The following is a 20,479-nucleotide window of genomic DNA, read 5'->3' on the forward strand; positions in this document are numbered from 1 at the left end:
AAGATAGGTAAGTGTGTACATGTTTTCTCCCTCTAGAAGGGTGGAATTCTACCCCCTCCGCCAGGACTGGCGGGGGGGTAGGATTCCAAAGTGTTCGACACCAAACAAGACATGTTTCCATGCAGCCATTCCAAAGTTGGCATTTACCGCAAAGTTATAATGATCTTAAGAGTATATGGTCTGGCTGCATCACAGAACAGCCTCGGAAAATAGATTACGAAAGCTGCAGGGGGGGGCCTGCTCATGCATGGGCACCCTCTCGCACAAAACCAAACACTCTGCCTTCAGGATTGATAATGCCTGCCATAGGAGTGACTGAACTGTCTATATGTGTCGGTGATTAAAGGTAGATATAGGTAACCTATATCTTAGTAAGGGGTGCATTCACCACCTTACCCAGGCTGCAGTAACAGTCCTTTGGTGCCATTTTGGAATGCTTCCCAGGGGTGGCATAAGACATGCTTCAGCCCCTGGTAGGCCTCTGGGGTACATATGCCCTTAGTACTTATGGTACCATATACCAGGGACTCACAAGGGTCCCCCAGTAACCAATCTGGAGTGTACTTAAAGTACATGCAATCATTTGAGAGGAAGCAGCTAGGCTGGGGTTCTGGATAGAAGGGTTTCAGCCAGACTAAAGTTGATAAACAGTGGAACGCCAGCAAAAATTTTGGAGTAACCATACGCAGATCCTACTCTCCTACACTGCACTCCGGACATCTCCAGCAAATTGGAATAATTATGTGCTGCTAAGGGTCTAAAAGCTCCGAATGTCAATACACTCCTAAGTAATGTTTGAAGAGCTAAACAAAAGTGTTCAGAAAAGGAGTAGAGAATGAATAGAAATATACCCATCAGCCCACCCGTTGGCGGAATCTCATCTGGGTTTTTGTTGTAAACTGGTATTTACTAGATCCTTCACTTGATGATATTGTGAAGAATATTATTAGAAGATCCACCAGTGAGAGTCAGCCAACAAGATCAAATGGTGGTGCTGGTGATAACAGGAAAAGTTGCAGTGCCCAGAAAATGTGAAAAATTGAAAAAGTGTTGTTAAAATTGCCTGTTATGAAGTCAAAGATACAACTTTATTGAGAGAATCCACATAACGGCAAGGTTAAAAGCAGAGTGATGATAGTGTGTCAGCAAATACTATCAAATGATGGAAGTTATGTTTCAGCCTAACAAGGCTTTCTTCAGGACCTATATAAATATTCACTACTGCAACAGTGATGAATATGTGTATAGGTCCTTGTTGGCTGACTCTCACTGGTGGATCTTATACTAGTATTCTTCACAATATCATCAAGTGAAGGATCTCTTTCTCTTCATTCTCTACTCCTTCTTTTCTGAACACTTTTGTTTAGCTCTTCAAACATTACTTAGTAGTGTATTGACATTCTGAGCTTTTAGACCCTTAGCATCCTGTGTGTGTGTGTTTACTAGTCAGATTGGGGGATAGGATGCAAGTAGGTCTTTAAAAACTTTTCCCCTTAGACACTTCTTTATGGTTAGTTTTTTAGTATAATTATGTGCTGACCTTTTAAGTGCACCAACTAGTAAAGATGTGAATACACTTTGGCACACTGTCAAACATGGCTCTTTCCAATGCGTCCAGAAATTTATATTCCGGGTGAAGTGTGGGAGTCATTTTACATTTTTGTACACAAATGGTTTCCCTTTGACCTACAATCCATGTGTAGAGGATGCCACCCCTCCGCCCTTTGGTAATCTGTGGTGATCGTCACCCTGAACAATGCCTACATTATTCTTTAATCGCTATTGAGAAGGCTGTGACAGCGCTAAAGGGGAAAGCTGCTGACTTAGATGAGATCTTTTTGCCTCTCCTCTGATCAAATTTGAGGATCTGGATCCCATATATCAATACAGTCTCTAACGCCATTCTTGCAGGCGCTCCTATAGCTCAGACCTTGAAACGCACGGTCCGTGTCTGGATGGGGTGCGGGGCAGTGTCTAGATGGGGTGCGGGGCAGTGTCTAGATGGGGTGCGGGGCAGTGTCTAGATGGGGTGCGGGGCAGTGTCTAGATGGGGTGCGGGGCAGTGTCTAGATGGGGTGCGGGGCAGTGTCTGGATGGGGTGCGGGGCAGTGTCTGGATGGGGTGCGGGGCAGTGTCTGGATGGGGTGCGGGGCAGTGTCTGGATGGGGTGCGGGGCAGTGTCTGGATGGGGTGCGGGGCAGTGTCTGGATGGGGTGCGGTGCGGGGCAGTGTCTGGATGGGGTGCGGTGCGGGGCAGTGTCTGGATGGGGTGCGGGGCAGTGTCTGGATGGGGTGCGGGGCAGTGTCTGGATGGGGTGCGGGGCAGTGTCTGGATGGGGTGCGGGGCAGTGTCTGGATGGGGTGCGGGGCAGTGTCTGGATGGGGTGCGGGGCAGTGTCTGGATGGGGTGCGGGGCAGTGTCTGGATGGGGTGCGGGGCAGTGTCTGGATGGGGTGCGGGGCAGTGTCTGGATGGGGTGCGGGCCTGGGTGGGGGCCGGGCGGTGCCGGGGTGGGGGGCGGGCAGTGTCTGGATATGGTGGAGGCGGGCAGTGTCTGGATATGGTGGAGGCGGGCAGTGTCTGGATATGGTGGAGGCGGGCAGTGTCTGGATATGGTGGAGGCGGGCAGTGTCTGGATATGGTGGAGGCGGGCAGTGTCTGGATATGGTGGAGGCGGGCAGTGTCTGGATATGGTGGAGGCGGGCAGTGTCTGGATATGGTGGAGGCGGGCAGTGTCTGGATGGGGTGGAGGCGGGCAGTGTCTGGATGGGGTGGGAGCGGGCGGTGGCGGTGGCGGGATGGGTGGGGGTGGGATGGATGGGGCGGATAGAGTTAGAGTGAAGGACTTGCTGGATACAGATTATAAGCGGACACGTTTCTTATTGTAAATTTTAAACTTATCAAGGTTGTATTTTCTTGATCATTTGCACATGTATTTGCTCTTTAGCTCACATGTATTGTTGTCAAGCTGTCTGTCTTATGTGGTTCCCCAAATACCATGCAGCTTCCTTATTTCTGGTTTTAAAGTGTTTTAGCTTTGTACTGTATTTTCAATATGTTTTAAATCGGGATCTTCAATTGATGACCGCTGTGCATGACTGGATTATAGTTTGCTCTTCCTTTGCTGACTGGTCCATTTAAGATTTACTATTTGATTTCTGTATCTGTTTTTGATGAATTGGTCTTGTGATTATATACTCTTATGTTCTGTGCACTTAAATGGTTTGTATAAACCGAACAAAGTTATGATGATATGCCCTTGTATAACACCTTTGTATACCATCCAAGCTTATTTACAAAATGGAAATATAAATAGCATGTGTGTTCCAATTGGCCTTGATTGTATTATTCTTAAAATGTATAGCAATGAGGTAGTAAGAGGCTAATATTGACGAGAGATATACAAACATCACTTAAATGGGTCCGATTTCTTAATCTAGAAAGGTCAGCTTTTTTTTTCTTTTTGTGTTTTAGGCCAGAATATGAAACGAGAGTCTGGCAGGAAGGTACAGACAGGCAACATCAATGCGGCTAAGGTAATATTCCACATTGTCCATCACACTGAGAAACTAAATGCTGATAACTTGCATGCTGCCATTTGTACTTTTGTACATCTACCTGAGCAGTTGTTCCCATCAATATTAAGGCAATGTCTTGGAAGCAGATAATCCTCCCATTTAATTATTTACTTTTTAAGAGGATGTCTGCTATTTGAAAACCCAATACTCTGCTGGCATAATAGTTTCTAACTTTGCTCCTAAGCTGACACTTATGTCTCTGGCTTTTTTCCTCAGTACAGCTCTTGGTTCCAGTGGACTTGGGCGGTTAATTATTTCACACAGTCTTGTAGAATGAGCATGTATTTCGCGGAGATGCTTGTGCTCTGAAGTTGCTCCTTGATCTTTACCATTATACATCATGATTTATCTACCATATGGTCATGTTCACATTCAATTTGTATCTGAATGCTTTTGATGAATATACTTAGTACTTATTATTGTAACCATAACCAGTCTATAAGTATGACTGCGGGTAATTACAGAGGTCTCAGGAATGTAGTGTTGGGTCAACAGCTCAATGGTCAAATCAACACAAACATGTAATGATTAGCTCAGTGTTTATCTGAATGTTTTTTTTTATCTCGTAGCAGAACTTTACACTACACAACTCAATTGATGTCATACAAGATTGTACACCTTTATTCATGAGATGCTACACAAACACTTCCTTGGCCTGCAACTGTCTTCCATCTTGCAATGTTCCTGGCCCCACTGTTACTCCACTGCTTTACCATGGTGTAGGCAAGGATTTGGTTTAGGTGCCTATCACTTAAAAGTTCTTTCTAGTTAAGTGTACAGCTCCGTTCAAGCGGGGCTAGCAGATTTGCCCACACGTCTCAGTATCTCTTCCCCAGGTACATTGAAGTCCCATGGTTAACTAATGGTGAGTGGCAGCCATTTGGGCAGTGTAACAGTGCTAGTGACCTTCCTTCCTGCGCTCAAGGGGTGGTCTCTTCTTTTTCACTGCAGCAGCTCTTGTGAGCAGTATGCTTTTTAGTAGTACTGGCTCCAGTGGCAGGATTATGCAGTTTCACCAGTCTTTGCCAAGGCAGTCCTATGGGGTTGGCTGCAGACAAGCATTTCAGCTTGGGGAAAGTTGTGGTCTCAATTTGAGACTTCTTCCTTAGTGTTGTGGCATTTGGGTGCTCGGGCCGGTTTGGGGCTTGCTGCTTTGGTAGCGTTTCATTCTCCTCCTCTTCTGTGGCAGCATCAGTCCCTTGGCCCCCAGCAGACTGCCAGGCAACATAGAATGAATAACAAACAGTTTTACGTTTCAAATTCAATCAAGCTTTATTCGATTTCAAAAGTTAAAATCATAAAAGCACATAATATAAAAACACATTTTACAATATACACAATCGATAAAAGCTTGGTCAGACATCCTTAATGTCAAAAGTGTCACAGTTAAAAGTATGAATTTCATATAATTTCTAGAAGACCCATATCGCCTGCGAATCACTTGAAAACATTTGTACATTTAAGACGGTTTATATTACTAAAACATCACATTTTGTTCCGAAATTTAATCGCAAGTTACAAAAAGCTAGATACTGCATGAATAACATGATCTTCATCTAACTGTTGCAGCTTGATAAAGGCTAATGTACAAGTTCGGATCCCCCATGCCCTAAGGACAGGTAACAAGAAAGCCCTTCGTGGTGGCTGATAAAATTTACAAAACAGCACACAATGTATGTTCGATTGATATGAAGTGTCGTCACAAGGACATACGAGGTTGTCCATGGACCAATTGTTACAAAGGGGGAAAGTAATCAGACGAAAAAAAATACCTAGCCTAAAGCGAGTCAACAGCATACGGGCATAGGGGCTTGACACAGAAATAAGATACCTTTGTAGCCCCTCATGAGAGGTAATTTGCTGATATCTAAGGATAGTATGTTTCCCTTTTTCAAAACTCCACCTTGCACTCGCTAAGTGGTCAAGAGCCAATTTTTTCAGCGAGCCTCTCGATACCACCTCCATACTAGTTGGACTGGCAAATAATTTCGGGTGTCCTACCTCATTTAACATGTTTCTAACGTAGGATAGCCATTTAATATTGGCTACCCTGTCGAGAGATTCATTAAGTCTCTGTTTAATGAGGTCTCACGTGTAACCCAAACCTTATGCCAGAGGAGTATGGGGGAAATCCTTATGATGTCTGAGATGTATGGGAGGCCAGCTTCTATATGTAGCATGTACGTGGAAGTGGATTTGGGAACACCTAATAGATGGCAAATAAACTGATTTTCGCAGCGTTGTATCGACTGGGCATTTTCCGTCCCCCACAAGCCAGCACCGTATGTAGCGTTTGAAACACATTTAGCTCTGTAAATGTATATAAGTTCTTTTGTTAGTTTTCCCCCTAATTTGGCCGCAAAATTACTCAAAGCTCCGATGGTGCGTGTGAAGGCTAATTGTCTAGCGGTCACTTCTGCTTGCCAGCTTCCCCTCCTATCGAAATTTACGCCTAGGAAAGAAAACCTATCCGTGGTTTCAATTCTCTTACCATCGAGGAAAAGTGGACAGCGTGCCCTCTTTGTCCCTTGCCCACAGGACATTGTGAAGGTTTTTGTTATATTAACTCTTAGGCCTCTGTCCTTCATAAAACTGGTAAATTTATCCACGGTCCTCTGTAAGCCTAATCTAGTCCGTGACATTAAAGCTGAGTCGTCGGCGTATAATAATATTGGTACTGGGGTCCCGCTAATAGTGGGGTAGTCATGTTGTGAATCCCGGAGGTATTGTCCGATGGAGTTGACATATAGGGTGAATAGTAGGGGTGCTAAAATGCACCCCTGTCTGACCCCCCTCTGTATAGGGAATTTATCTGAGCACTCCCCCATACGGCCGTACCTCACCCTTGCTCCTGCACCCCTGTATAGTTCTTTAATAAAGGATAGAATTTGACTGTCAATGCCCATATCACTGAGTGTTACCCATAGTAATCATGATCTACGCAGTCGAAAGCGGAGCTTAAATAATAAAGGTGATGAAAAGTTTTCCGCTCTTTGCCTGGGTATATTTGGAGATAAGTAGGGCCAAGTTTAAACACTGTTCCACGGTCCCTTTGCCTGATCTAAAGCCGTACTGCAGGTTTGAGAACATGATTTTCCTCCCCCCAAGTTTGGATCCTATTTAGGATAATTCGGCCCGCCACCTTCATCAATGCATCCAAGAGTGAGATTGGCCGATAGCAGGTGGGGTCGTTCCTATCACCTTTTTTTAAAGATGGGAACAACTATGGCATCAGGCCAGGAGGATATAAATCCATGGTGATTAGCCTTGTTTAACACATTCGTAATCATGGGGGCCCAAAGGTCTAACTCTGCATTATAAACGTCGATTGGAACACCATCCGGGCCCGATGCCTTACCTGATGGATTATCTTTTATAGCTTTGGTCACCTCCTGACAGCTAAAGGATATATCAAGTGGAAATGGGCTAGGTTGGTTACCGTTATGAAGGCTAGCCGTCCTATCGCTGGGGGCGTCCGCGGTGTCGCCAGGAGCGGCTCTATCATAAAGATGTTTCAAATGAGTCACCCAGGTATCCCCACTTATCGCTAGATCTATGAAATCAGCCTCATGGCTTTGTAGGTAGGGGGCATTTACCACCTTCCAGAAGGCCGCATTGTCTCTTCTGTGAGATGCCTCTTGTAAGGCCACCCAGGCCTCTCTTCAATGAAGCTTTCCTGGTCTTGATGGTCTTTGTGTGTCTTTCTTGCTTGCCGAATTAGCTCAGGGTTTCTTGGTGTTACCTGCAGGGTCTTTTTAAGGGCTGTTAACGCTTTGGTACCGTTATGGCCAAACCACCTATGAGCTTTATTTACCTCAACCCGGGGATCTCTGGTCAGTAGGGTTTTTGCGGCTACTTGTATTTTAGAAAAGGAGGCCATAACTTTATCTGGGTCTTCATCTTGTGCCAGGCAAATGGACATAGCTTCATAGGATATCAATACTAATTTTCTCAGAAAACCTATTGGCTCCACCTTATCCCACTTAATTGTGTAACCATTTTTGGATGCCAGTTTGATCTTTGGTATATAAAGTGGATTATCCACTATGGTTCGTATATGCCCTTTGATTTTTAAAGTAAAGGATATAGGGTAGTGGTCGCTAAACAGGTCTGACCCGTTTCCCAAGTTGCTATTAACCCAGCATGGGCTATAGATCTTAGTGTGAAGTCAATTATGGAGTTGGTCCCCCTCCCATTAAAGGTTGGCTGGAACAGAATACTCGGACTGCATAGCTAATTTACAAAGGACAAGTTAAAATAAAAGAGGACATTAGTAAGGGTACTGCCAAGTTTCGCTTGGGTGAAGTGAGTGGGGCTATCTTCCCTATGCCCAGTTAGGCCGCAAATGCCCATAGAGCAGTGAGGGCAGATAGTACAGTTAAAATTCCCTACCCAGATCATAACCTTCTCTCCTACCAACCGATCCTTTAGAGTAGTTAAGCTAAGCAAGAGCTTGTTAATTATGGTCTCTATCATATCAGGTTGCACATTATTGTAAAAGTTTACTATGATCATATTGTTTATATGGCCCCAATTAATCGTCAGGATTTAGTAGAAGTCGGTGGTCAGTACTTTAATGTCCCCTGCTGTGGAAACTTATGTGCTCAAACCCTCTCTATTTCGTCCCTGTGCCTTGCCGTGGCTGGGGTATGAAAGGTTTGGAACCCAGTTATATGTATTTCTTCTATGGACCATGTTTCCTGTAAGCAGATTATGCTGTGTTCAGTGACAACGTCTAACCATGGTTGCTGGGACACTTTACTTGCCAGACCAGCAACGTTCCATGAGAGCAGGCTGTGAATAGGATCCATCCTCTTAAGGCGTATATTCTCTAGGGGGAGGCTTTCTCTGTCTCCCTTAGATGAAAAAGGGGCTATTGGAGCCTGGGATATATTAAAAATTGTGGAGCCGTAGGCGCATCTGCCACTATAGTCACCCTCTGTTGTTGTCTAACTGCCTTCTTCCCGGCAACGTCATTTAAGTACCCTTAGTCCCCTTCCAACTCCAGCGCTGCCTTCTTCCTTGGCTGTTTTAACACTGTGGGCGGAGGAGTAACAGATTTTAATGGATACTCTGCCGAAATAGTCCTAAAATGTCAATCTAGCTCATCCAATCCCGAAAAAACATTGTATCGGTTGGCTAAGGGAATTGGCCAATAAGGGGTGTGGGGGACTTGCTGAATGCGGTCACCCCGGTGGTTAATGGTCCTTTCTACGTGCCTAAGTACAGGGTAAGTAAGTCTCTGTTGGTTTATGTTCATAGGATAAGGGGTGTGGGGGGTATGTTTAGATTTAGTAGAAAAAGCACTGGGGCCATAAGGAGTCATCAGCGACTGAGGGAAAAAGTAGCTCCGGACTCGAGACGATAAGCCTCTACCTCCCCGCTCCAGGTACCAATCGGCGATATGCGTTACCACCCTCCGATCTCTAAAATTAATAATGATTACGTCCCCATTGATGTCTTTATGTCTTTGTCCCACCCATGCTAGTTTTCTCACGTGCGCTATTTCTCCGTCCATGGTGGGGGTGGGGGGGCGGGGGGGGGGAGTGGCCTTTTGTGTCTGAGCCAGTGGACTACTTTGTTCTTTAATTCTGAGTAGCCTTCCCTCTTCCCTTCAGTGAGCTCTGGGACCCCTGTGAGCACTATGACGTATGGGGCCGCTTCTGGAGGCAAGTCTGTGACATCCTAATCTTTTTGTGGCCTTTTCTAGAGGGTGGGCCTCGTCTCAAGTTACATCTTTAATAAGTGGTGGTGGTTTAGAGGTTTAGCTGGGTGGTCCTCTACCCCTGGTCTCCTTGACCCCTGTTACTTCTTTCTTGACCACCTTGCTAGGCTTTTTAGAACAAAATGGAGTATCCCCTTTGATAAGATTGCTGGCGTGCTTCTGCCCTCCACACGTATAGTTAGATTCATGGGCTGCTAAATCCTTTAGGAGTTTAGTGTTTAATGTGGTTGCTTCCTCGAAGGTATTTAGTTGATCTCCCAACCTTTTTTACCCTCTCCAATAATGGGAAAGTAGAGATCTAACTAGATGTTCTATGTTCTCCACTGTACACTGCTTAGGGGCAGTTTCGATTGATAGGGGTTTGGGCGGATTCTTTGTTCCCTGAAAGTTTAACTCTACTGGGGGCAAATTTTTCTGATTTCCTACCGTGGTGTGGTCGGTGGGGGGAGTTATACAAGTTCTGGGTATTTCAGTTCGCCTACCCCGATGGGAGCTCCCCCCCTCTCTTCCTCTTCAATGGCGCTCCTTGTCCTAATAATTTATGTGGGGCTTTACTCATTTTGTTCACGGGAGTGGGGTTAGGCAGCTGTAGCAATGAGGGCTCCTCCAAGGATATATCCAAAGAGGGATCCATGTTAACGACGTCGCGATACACCCTCCTAGTTGGCTCTTGAGATGGAAATTGTGAATTGTCCTGAAGCAGTAATGGAATACTAATATCAGTAATAAAGGTATTCTCGTTTCTCTATATACTTTGTTTAGAGGGAGAAGTTGTCAGTATTAGTGAACCCAGAGATGAGCGTTTGTTTTGTTGGAACTCTAATGACAAACGGCTCTCTGCAACTGAGATTTCATGGTCCAAAGTCTAGACAATCTTAGTTAAAAACGCATCCAAAGTTAGTGCTATGTTGGTACTATAACCGGTATAGCACTATGACCCTTAAAACACCTTGTTCCGTTACCAGGATCAGGGCAGATACAAAACCTCTTTCTACCCTGTAGTCCCAAATATTGAGTCCAAAGGGGGTTGGCCCAGCCCTGCCTTGTCCGGACTTGGACGGGCGTAGACTGGCCCGTCCTTGGCTTGGTTTTCGCCCGGCGCCCACTCGTGCGTGTCCCGCGGTAATGGGCGTAGCTATATCGAGGGAGGCGATGGGCGGGAAGAGGCACCAGGTGCGTCGTGTCACGAGACGCTCTACCTTCTGGTCCTCGCAGTCCCGTAGTATCTAAGTCAGTTCAGTCCCGTTGAGGAAATGTGTCCGTATGGCAAAAGAAGGCTCCCAGCATGCACAGGTCAGTTGTCCACCGCAGTTCACGGCTGCGAGCGGCTCCCGCGAAGCTGGGGCCGCGAGCCGTTTTATGATGCAGGGAGGCGGTGGGCGGGAAGAGGCACCAGGTGCGTCGGGTCACAAGACTCTCTACCTTCTGGTCCTCGCAGTCCCGCAGTATCTAAGTCAGTACAGCCCCATTGAGGAAATGTGTCAGTATGGCAAAAGAAGGCTACCAGCTTGCACAGATCAGTTGTCAACCACAGTTCACGGCTGTTTTACGTCTCGTTTAAGCTCTTAAAGACCTGTACACTGAGACCATGAGTCTTTCCCAGTAAAAGATGTCTCATAGATTGTGCAATCTGAATCATCTGCTTCTTCTGGGTGCTTCATGTGGGAACATGCTGAACCTCTCCTACGGGACCGTTTCTCCACCCTGCAGGGCCAGGCACGCTCCTTCACTCTCTCAGCAGTCCGACAAGACACGATTCGAGGATCTTCAGAAAGAGCCTTTGCTTTTCCATCATAGTTTTCTTCAGGCGATGTTCTCTCACCTCAGGGAGGCTGGCTTTCAGGCAGACACCAACCTAGATCAATAAGTTTCCACTGGAACACAGTGGAGTGTTTTGGATCTCTCATTTATACCCCCCCCCACCCTATGGCAGCGGATGTGGATCCTCTGTTGCAAGCTGCAGAACAGACTTTGGGTTGGTTACCTTTTGCAATATTCTTTCCATGTTCATCTCCAGACACAACTTTGTGCAAAATGAGGACCCAATCAGCAGTGGGGCTGGCTCCAAGCAGGAGTACCCACAACATTGGCACCCTGAAGGGCACCTAGCTGTAATGAGCCTTCCTGAAGAGTAATCGGAGATTGGAAAGGCACTTCCTTAGAATCTTCCTTACCTTGACACCAAACAGCAGACCCACCCCCTCACTGTTGCCATCCAACAATTGAAAGTGCACAGAATGAACTAAACCATCGTTTGCTTAGCATTGCTGCCTTTAGAAATTTTATGAAGGCAGACTGCATTCTCCTTACTTTTGTTTCAGCCCTCCAAATAAAAGGAATGCAGGCAATACACTTCTAGTGTCTAGGCAAGCTATCCTTATCCTCCACCATGTGTCATGCCACAAACTGGGACATCTAAAATAAATCCTGCTGGCATTGGTGCTCCTATTAGGCGGACAGAGTTCTACTACCATATATTGTGGCCCATGCTCACTGTACATGAACACTCGCTCAGTATGCACATGGGATGTCGGTTTTAGGTCCCGAGTCTTACATGACAAAGGAACTGTACATGCTTTAGCTGACACTGGAAAAAAGGTCTGATCAAAATTCAAATCCGAAAGCACAGTAGACTGCCACCAAACCTTTACATGATACTCAGGACAGGGACCGTTGTCCACTTTCTATCGTGAAGGTATGCCTGGTTTCCCCTCCAGATCACTGGACATGTTTTGGACTTCACAGGTTCCGGCCCTATATAGGCCTTTGCTCTCATGCTAGCTGTGCATGCTACCAGAGCAGCAAAATAAATTGTGATACCAGCTACACATGTAGTCTGGCATTAAGGCAGAAGTACGCATCCGTATACCATGCAAATATATATATATAAATATACCCCTAAACATGAGGTGGCATCAACTATTACCCCCGCCCCCCATATTTCATCAGTTGATTTTTTTTTATTGTATTTCTTATTTAATCGGAAAAAATATCCCTTCAGTAGTCTGTCACAAATCTAATTCAGAAAATATCTTTTACAGATTGTCCAAGTGGCTCTTTGGCTAGGTTAGGTTTGCTATTTCCAAAGCATAGAAAGACTGGTAAACCATGGTCTACTAGAAACATGATCTCATCATAAAGGTTTGATGCCATGGCAAAAGGTGTTTTGTATCTTGCTTCATGACAGCTGTTCCATTTATCATTGTCCTCCACTGAAGCATGTTTTGGACATCTCTATGCTAAAAAACACAACTTATTGTTTCTCCAGCATAGTCTATTTGGCTATACACATCTTTACTCTGCATTCCAGTTCATTGTCCCCTTAACTTTATGTGCACTGCTTTCGGTTGAGCTTAGCAATATCGAGGCGTATTCCTTCAGCTGTCGCCTCTGTGAGAAGTTGGCCTGGTATATGCCGTCCACTATTTAAAGTGGGCACCTTGTACCAATCCAAACAACCCTTATTGATGATTAGGTTAAAGACCACTTTTATTGAAAGCTATCCTAGTGGTAGATATGGAGAGCAGCCTTCAGGCTAAGTCTCGAAGGAATGTAAAGCATCTTGTTTTACCAGTCTAAAACCTCCTAAATGACCAAATGAAAGGAGAACCACACAAGGTGTGTGTATGTATATATACAATTATGTATTTATTACTAAACTCTCTACTAACCTCTTCATCAGATTAGAGAACCAAGTACACAATATTATAGTACTTGAATGACCGTAAATGGCACAATACACAGCGGGATCCAGGGGAGACCGAACCATATAATAAAGTGGTATAACACCACGACTTGACACTGTGCCTAGAGCACGTAGAATTGCTGGGACTCCAAGGAACCACCCAAGGTAGTGTCTCAGTGGACCCACGGGGGACGTGTGCCATGTGAGAACACAGCCGTGAGCTCCGTGCAATCCTATGGGAAAGTCACGGATGGAATTTCAAGGTTTAAGGATACTTAAGAGAGGACTTTGAGCAAACCCTTTCAGACTTAGAAGATTTGAAGGCCAGCACCCATGTGAGCACCGGAGTACTTGTGTTACCTAAGCCGGGTGCAAAGGTGTCAAATGGTGTCAGGAATCTTTGTCGTTTTCAATGGGTTGATGCTGCAAAGTGCTGCTGCGGTGAAGAGGAAAAGTAATAACTGTGCCTGCCCTTAACCAGTGTGCAGTAAGCATGATGCAACATTTTTCAAAATGTTACCCGTGTTCCAGATTTGGTTCAGATTGGTTAGAGGGCCAAACATTATCAGGGTGTCAAATCGATTTACTATTCAAATTAACATTGAAATTGCATATGTGATTTTTGTTGCAATAAAGGTTTTTCAAAAAACACTCAAGTACTTTTGATTTGACTGCCTCTTGTTGCTTGCCTCAGTTCAGACCCTTTTTCATTGTTGGGTGCTTTTATTAAGATGTTAAGTTACTAAGCAAGCCTTTACTGTAAATGTATAGTTGTTCACAAGCACTGGCGTGCAAAGATTGGGAGTTCAGTACATGGTGCATGCTGCAATATGTATACGTGGGGCATGCCTTAAACTGGCTATCTAGATTCTTCTCTGGCCTGCCATATAGGCAGTGAGAGAGAGATTGAAAATATTAGGGTCTTTCACACTACAAGCTTCATCCAGGAGGATACAAAAGGCTGAACTTTCACATGGGCTTTGAAAATAATAAGAATTAAAAAAAAACACCCTTGTATTCAGTGGCAGTTGAGGATTTTGTTGGTCAAGGTTTGCTTCTTCCCTTCCACCTTTGCCCTAAGGACCCAGCCTGCGGCAGGAGGTTTGGTTTGGTTTGGTGTATGTACAATTAGACCGCTCGGGACAGCTAGCAGTCAGTCCGGGGTACTGACTGAGAGAGCGGTGCCTCACACCCTGAGCTGTTGCTAGGAGTGGTGAGGAATCCACCCACACAAGTTTGGGTGGTAAAACTGTTCCTGTAGAAAATTGTCATATTGAAGACTACAGGTTGTATAGTTTCACCTACTTAACAGTTATTTTCTGTTTTTCACATTCTTGCAGTAGCATCACTGCCAAGGTCCTAAGGAAGGCGAAGATCGATCGCGGTGGCCGAAACATGTAGACCCTCCATATAGACCAACACGCTCAACCATATTTTGAGGGCGTGCTTGCACGGTTTTTAAATTTTGACATCAAACGTTGATCATTAAAGTTTCATTTTTCGTTTGGTAGCCAATTTTAGCTTCACCTCTTGCATCTCTTTTTGCACTACATTACACCCACCTTTGAGAATATGACTCATGCTGTTTAGATCTTAGGAGATCAATTCAGCTGACTAAAGTGAAGACATCCGCGAGCGCCTCTTTTAGAAAGGGAGTTGCAGCCCTTGGTTGCACTAGGCCTGGCAACCAAGAGGAGATCCCATTATGAAGCATGCCACTTCGGTGGGTGATGAGATTACGTCCTCTTAAATAGGACTCTTTCTCCTAAAAATACATACAATATTGCCTAATAGCTCTACAGTTGTCATAGACTTGCGGGCAGTTTCGTTTGTAGCATGTACAATTAGCCCTTACCTAAGCCAAAGAGTGGGAAACTAGCAATGAAGGACTGACCTGGTGTCAATTCAATATTACACACTCTTTGCTATTAAGCAGATGAGTATGGGGGGGGGGACGGTGAGGTGAGTAGGTGTCTTATGTGGCTGAGTGTGATGTTTATTGGATGTCAGTTTGCTGTTGCCTGTATTTTGGGGGGGGGGGGGATCTGTGAGGATAGTGCATTATTGGCGTGCATTGGTGGTGAGGCTCATTGTTATCCTAGTGGTATCCTTTGCGTGGGCAATAATCTAATCAGTGCTTTTAGGAAGTAGAACCTTCTTGCTGAATAGAATCATTTGTGCAACTTGTGTGAATTAAACTTTAGATAGAATGCATAGTACTGTGTAGTTACCTTTTGTTGGCTTGCATATGACACCTTGTATTGGGAAAAATTGGTAAAGGATAATTGAGCTCATACGGTTTACTTTGGTACAATTATATATCAATTGGAAGCTATGCTTGTACCATAGAGGTTAGATAGATATTAAGGTATGCTTTCAATTTTAAAGAGCAATATATCTGCTCCGTTAATTTAAATTCAGGCAGTGAGAGAGTAAATAAGATCAAGTTTTTTTTTTCCTGGGATTATTTTTTTTATAGTACTACTAAATCTCCTTTTGTTGCAGTACCTGTGTTGGCATATTTTACAGCTTTATTAAAACATTTAACATGTTTACAAAGTCAAATGAGACAAAGGCACGTTATGTTCTTTTGTTGCTTCTAATGTAATATCACTTGTTTATCATCCACCACAGGGTAGATGATTAATTGGCAATAAATAGCAGTCTTCTAGCCAGCTGCACAAGAGAATCTGGGCTTTTGAGGCATGGAGACCTTATGTTGTAGTTGACTCTTTCCTATGTTTCAAGATGGCTATTTTACATTTGGTGTTACTTCTGCTTCCTAAATATCATCAGCAGCAGATGACTGGAAGCTCATTTCTCTCTGAGGGGATCCTCCTCAGTTTTCGTACGCTCTGAATTGTCTTAACCACGTGCAGGATCCCAGAGCTTTTTGATATATATAATCTTTATACGTACAAGTTAACATTTCTTGTTCTTATTTTTTTAAAACCTCTCAAATTGTGTAAATATAGTCACTGTTTCTAAAAAGTCTAGAAATGTAAGCAACAAACTTCCTTTTAGTAAGGGAAAAAGACTATGTAGAACAATGTTAGGACATCGGCTGCAGTCCTAGAGAATTACAATTGACACTGTACCCTTTGAGACTCGCCCATACTCCAGTATCCCATCATACACTAGAAGTGACAGGTAGGTCAGTTCATTTTTACAGTTCCAGTCAACAGGATTGCGGAGCGCTAAGCTTGGCTGTTTGAGCATATATTTTCTCTAAAAGCAAAAACAAAATCCAACTCTGGTCTAACCAACCTCACTCAACGCTGTTAAAGAATAGTGTTTTCATTACATTCTGATATGAATTCACCATATTTTCCAGTCCGAATGCCTTAATGTTTTTTGAAGTGCTCTAAGTCGCATTGAAAATGCTCATTCAGACCCTCTTGACCTCTACATCCTATATCGTCCTGAAGAACACCACCCAAGGCACTGTGGACATAGTAAAAATAAAAACTAAATGTCTGCCTGGAGGATAGGAGGTGGATTAGACGGCTTGGTTTATGGAAATTGCTTCTGGTACCAGCCTCTGGACATCAAGAATGGAGAAAATTATCCAACTACTTTTACACCTTCATCTTGATCTAGGGACTACGCTAGAGATGGATCTAAAGTCCACAGGAAATCATTTAAAATGATGATACTGATCGACTTTCAGGCCTCAACATCAAGAACCACCTGCCATCTAAGATAAAGCAACCTCAACATTGAGACCAAGACCTCCATCGACATTGAGAGAACCATCATAAACGTTGATACAAAAAACAACCTCCTGCATCGCAGTGGCATTCAGCCAATTGGCTCAGTTGCCTTAAGAGGGCAAGTAAATGCTCCTCAGTCTGAGTACTCTAGGACATACCCATCCAACCAAGAGGGATGAGATGCATGTGGTCAGTCTGTGACACCATGGAAAATGGGGAAATACTGGATCTAGATGTCCAGGAAGATGTACATCTCACTTAAGACACCACAGACATTGTGGAAGATCCTCTTCACGCAGGACTTCTAGGAATAGATGCTATTCATCAATGTCCTATATATGTTCATCTGTTAAAGATGTACTCTGACACTTTCGAATTCTCCACCAGCCAGAGTATCGCCAAAGACGGTCTTCTCTTAAATGGGCTTCTAGAACAAGAGGTCAACAAACTTCTCACACTAATAGAACAAGCATTTGCAATGCAATAGGTCTCGCAGTGACATAAGTTTGAGCTATTGGCATTGTAAATGGCTATGCCTTTTACTATGGTATTGGTTTTTAAAACATAAATAAGACATTGTCATTTACAATGGCAATAGCTTAAACTCGTGTAAATGCGACACCTATTGCATTGAAAATGCTTTTTTTTTTAGGAGCACCTGCCATCTCAGGTTCAATGTAAAACCATAATTTTGTTGAGGCTATATATCCAACAGGAAACATAAAGAAAGCATTTTATTTCCGTAGAATATAGTTCCTGATGTGGTTCCTGCTGCCATATAGTTGGCCAAAGACATGTTATTAACAAAACCATGTTTGATTTTAGAACCAAAGTAAAGTGCCACTAAATGTCAGAGTGGTAGCCCTTGTGGCCGGCTAAATGTGTCATAGGTGCAGGCCGTGGTCGCCTCTGCACCTTCATGCACGCCAGTTTAACCACCTTGGTGGGTCCTGCAGACTGCCTTTTTTCTGTAGCACTAATCCCACCACCTCGAAGGGGCAAGCCAGAATGAGGGGCCCAGAAAATCGGAAGACTTCACGACTGCCTTCGGTAAATACCAAGGGTGGGCTGGTCCAGTAGTGGACTGTGGGTTTTGTGGCCTAGGATGTGGAAATTATTCATTGCCTGTGAAGGCGGCCACCGCCCGCTGCAGGGGATGACTTCACATGCCATGGCAGCAGGTTCATAATCTAACATGGAGGGGGTGGCTCGCAGACAGGAAGGTACTCGTAACGCAGAGGTCAGATGCTGTGGACTGCGCTGGACTCCAGGGGAAGCCAGCCCTGAGACGGCACATTCACCTACATTCACAGGCACTGAATCAGATTTCCTGCATGATCAGACTCTACTGACTACCTGTGCACAAAAGAGAGCCACTCTCCGGGTATGAAACTTCGGGCCAAATGCAGGGCCTCAGAGGCTGATTACTGGATCTAGCGATCTTTATAAAGCACATGGTACAGGTAATGTTGGTGTGGCAAAGCATACATTTTCGAGTGCCATAGTGAATTTAACACTATTGATTAAAAGTGAATTACAAACACCATGAAGGGCAAATTTTAAGGGAAAGGTGCTCAGTCTCATCTTACAAATGAGCATACTGCAAACCGTAAGTCAGGCAGCCTTCGTTGGGACGTGGGCAGGGCCTGCCAAACAAACAGGAAGGAACCGCCGGGGAGGACGTCCGGAACTCTACAGCAGGCTCCATGCTGAAATCTCGCCCCATCAGAGGGACCAGGTGAAGAGGGAGGCAGACTGCATGACACTACAGGCAAGACGGTGCTCCCGAGTGGTGAGGAGAGCCCTGTGACGGGCAGGGAACCTGCAGACCGAGCCGGTGAGTCAAAGCGTAACTGGATGAATTGCTGGCGCCCATTCTGTTAGCGGACTCACGCCATGAGCGTACACATCGGCTGTCTCAGAGATGCCGTGAGCGTGCACATGACATGTCTGGGCGCTGTCAGATGTGCACTCGTATGGTGCGAGCAGGCGCTGTGATAACGCCGCAAGCCAAGCCGTACGCGTGCACAGCTGATGTCTTTCAGGCACATGCACCTATCCTGTCCCGCATGCTAAGCAAGTCGGCAACAATAGAGTTCGCTTACGCGACAGCGCATGGTGCTGCATCGCTAGGCGAGACCTAAAAATGAAACTAAAACGGAGCTCTTCCCTCTTTTCTCTGTCATTCTCTGCCACCTACGATACCACCCAAAAATTCCTTATTTATAAAGTTTTATATCATTGTCATGAATTGCTTTGCTTGGAAGTGAATACTCTACCAAAAAAGTATGTGGTGGAGGAAGTAACTTCTTATCAGCAAGGAATAATTACCGTATTTTCCGGCGTATAAGACGACCCGGCGTATAAGACGACCCCCTACTTTGGCAGAAAATTTTTAGGTTTTGTGCTATACTCGCCGTATAAGACGACCCCCCACTTCCAGCGCAGCATAGCCATTCCGAGTATGTACCGGTATTTTGAACTTACCGTATTAGTCTAGTCCTCCTCCCTGTGGGTGAGCAGTAAGGCTTTATCAGTGGGCAGTGGGTACCTATAAGCGTTTATTGGGTGAGCAGTAAGGCTTTATCAGTGGGCAGTGGGTACCTATAAGCGTTTATTTTACAAACTGAAAGACTGAACGCAAAGAAATTGGTTGTAGAAACAATCTTGCTTTACTCGGAATATTTTTATTTAAAACCATATCAAAAACTGTCACTTCTGAATATACCGGTACGGTACGGCAAACCTAAATAACGTAGTGCATGAAACAGTGCAAGTGCATTAAACGTTCCATAACTTCCCATAAATCCAAGCGATTTCTACAGTATTTATAACGTTCCCTTTAAAAGCCTTCAAAATCCTCTTCTTCGTCATCTGATCTCATAAGTAAGTCAATGAGATCTTGTGGTACATCTGTAAGGCAGTCATCGTATGGATCTTGTACCAATTCCGTATCAGATGATGTGGTCTCTTCTTCGGCATCCTCTTCACCTTCCCACAGATAGTCGTCCTCCATACCATCTAATGAATTCGATATGCCACACTTCTTGAAAGACTTTATGACTGTTTCTGCATCGATGTCGTTCCAGGCCTTTATGACAAAGTTGCACAAAACATCCAACTGTGGAGCACGCATGTTTCCTCCTTTTGTGAATGTTTTTTCACCGCTAACCATCCACTCATTCCACTGTTCTCGGATGCGATCTTTAAATGGCTTGTTTAGGCACACATCCAGTGGCTGCACCAACGATGTCAGTCCTCCAGGTATAACTGCAGCATCAGTTTTTAGTCTTGCCAGCCTTTGCTTGGTGCTGGGAGTTAAATGAGCCCTGAACATATCCCACACCAGTAGACTACGCCTTTGTAGAAGTCCACCTGGTCGCCTGCTCCATACGTTATCAAGCCATAGCTTTACCCCTTCTTCATCCATCCATCCTTTCTCATTCACATGCACAAAACAACCAACAGGAAACTTGAGTTTCGGCATTGTTTTTCTTTTAAAAATAACCATTGGTCTCAGTTTGCCACCATCAGCTGTGCATGCAAGTACCACAGTGAAACTGGACTTCTCATGTCCTGTTGTTTTTATTAAAATTGTCTTTTCGCCTTTTTGATGGACAGTTTTGTTGGCAATCATATCAAAATTCATCGGAGTTTCATCCATGTTTCCGATGCTACTTAGCGCATACACATGTTCATTGCGCAGCCTAATGACGTAGCGATGGAAGCTATGCATTTTGGCATCAAGATCCGCAGGTAATTTCTGGGCAATTTTTGT

The 20,479-nt window shown here is 44.6% G+C and overlaps 1 protein-coding gene across 1 annotated transcript in view; it reads left to right on the top strand.

Moving 5' to 3' along the window:
- Nucleotides 1-20,479, top strand: part of LOC147666195 (T-complex protein 1 subunit gamma) — a 205,537-nt gene that overhangs the window by 19,284 nt on the left and 165,774 nt on the right. The window contains exon 2 of the mRNA XM_086949220.1: nucleotides 3,475-3,536. Within this exon, the coding sequence (XP_086805346.1) occupies nucleotides 3,475-3,536 (62 nt within the window). The remainder of the gene's footprint in view (nucleotides 1-3,474; nucleotides 3,537-20,479) is intronic.

This window comes from Lissotriton vulgaris, unplaced genomic scaffold, assembly GCF_964263255.1.
Source record: "Lissotriton vulgaris unplaced genomic scaffold, aLisVul1.2 SCAFFOLD_637, whole genome shotgun sequence".
NCBI classification, from domain to species: Eukaryota; Metazoa; Chordata; class Amphibia; order Caudata; family Salamandridae; genus Lissotriton; species Lissotriton vulgaris.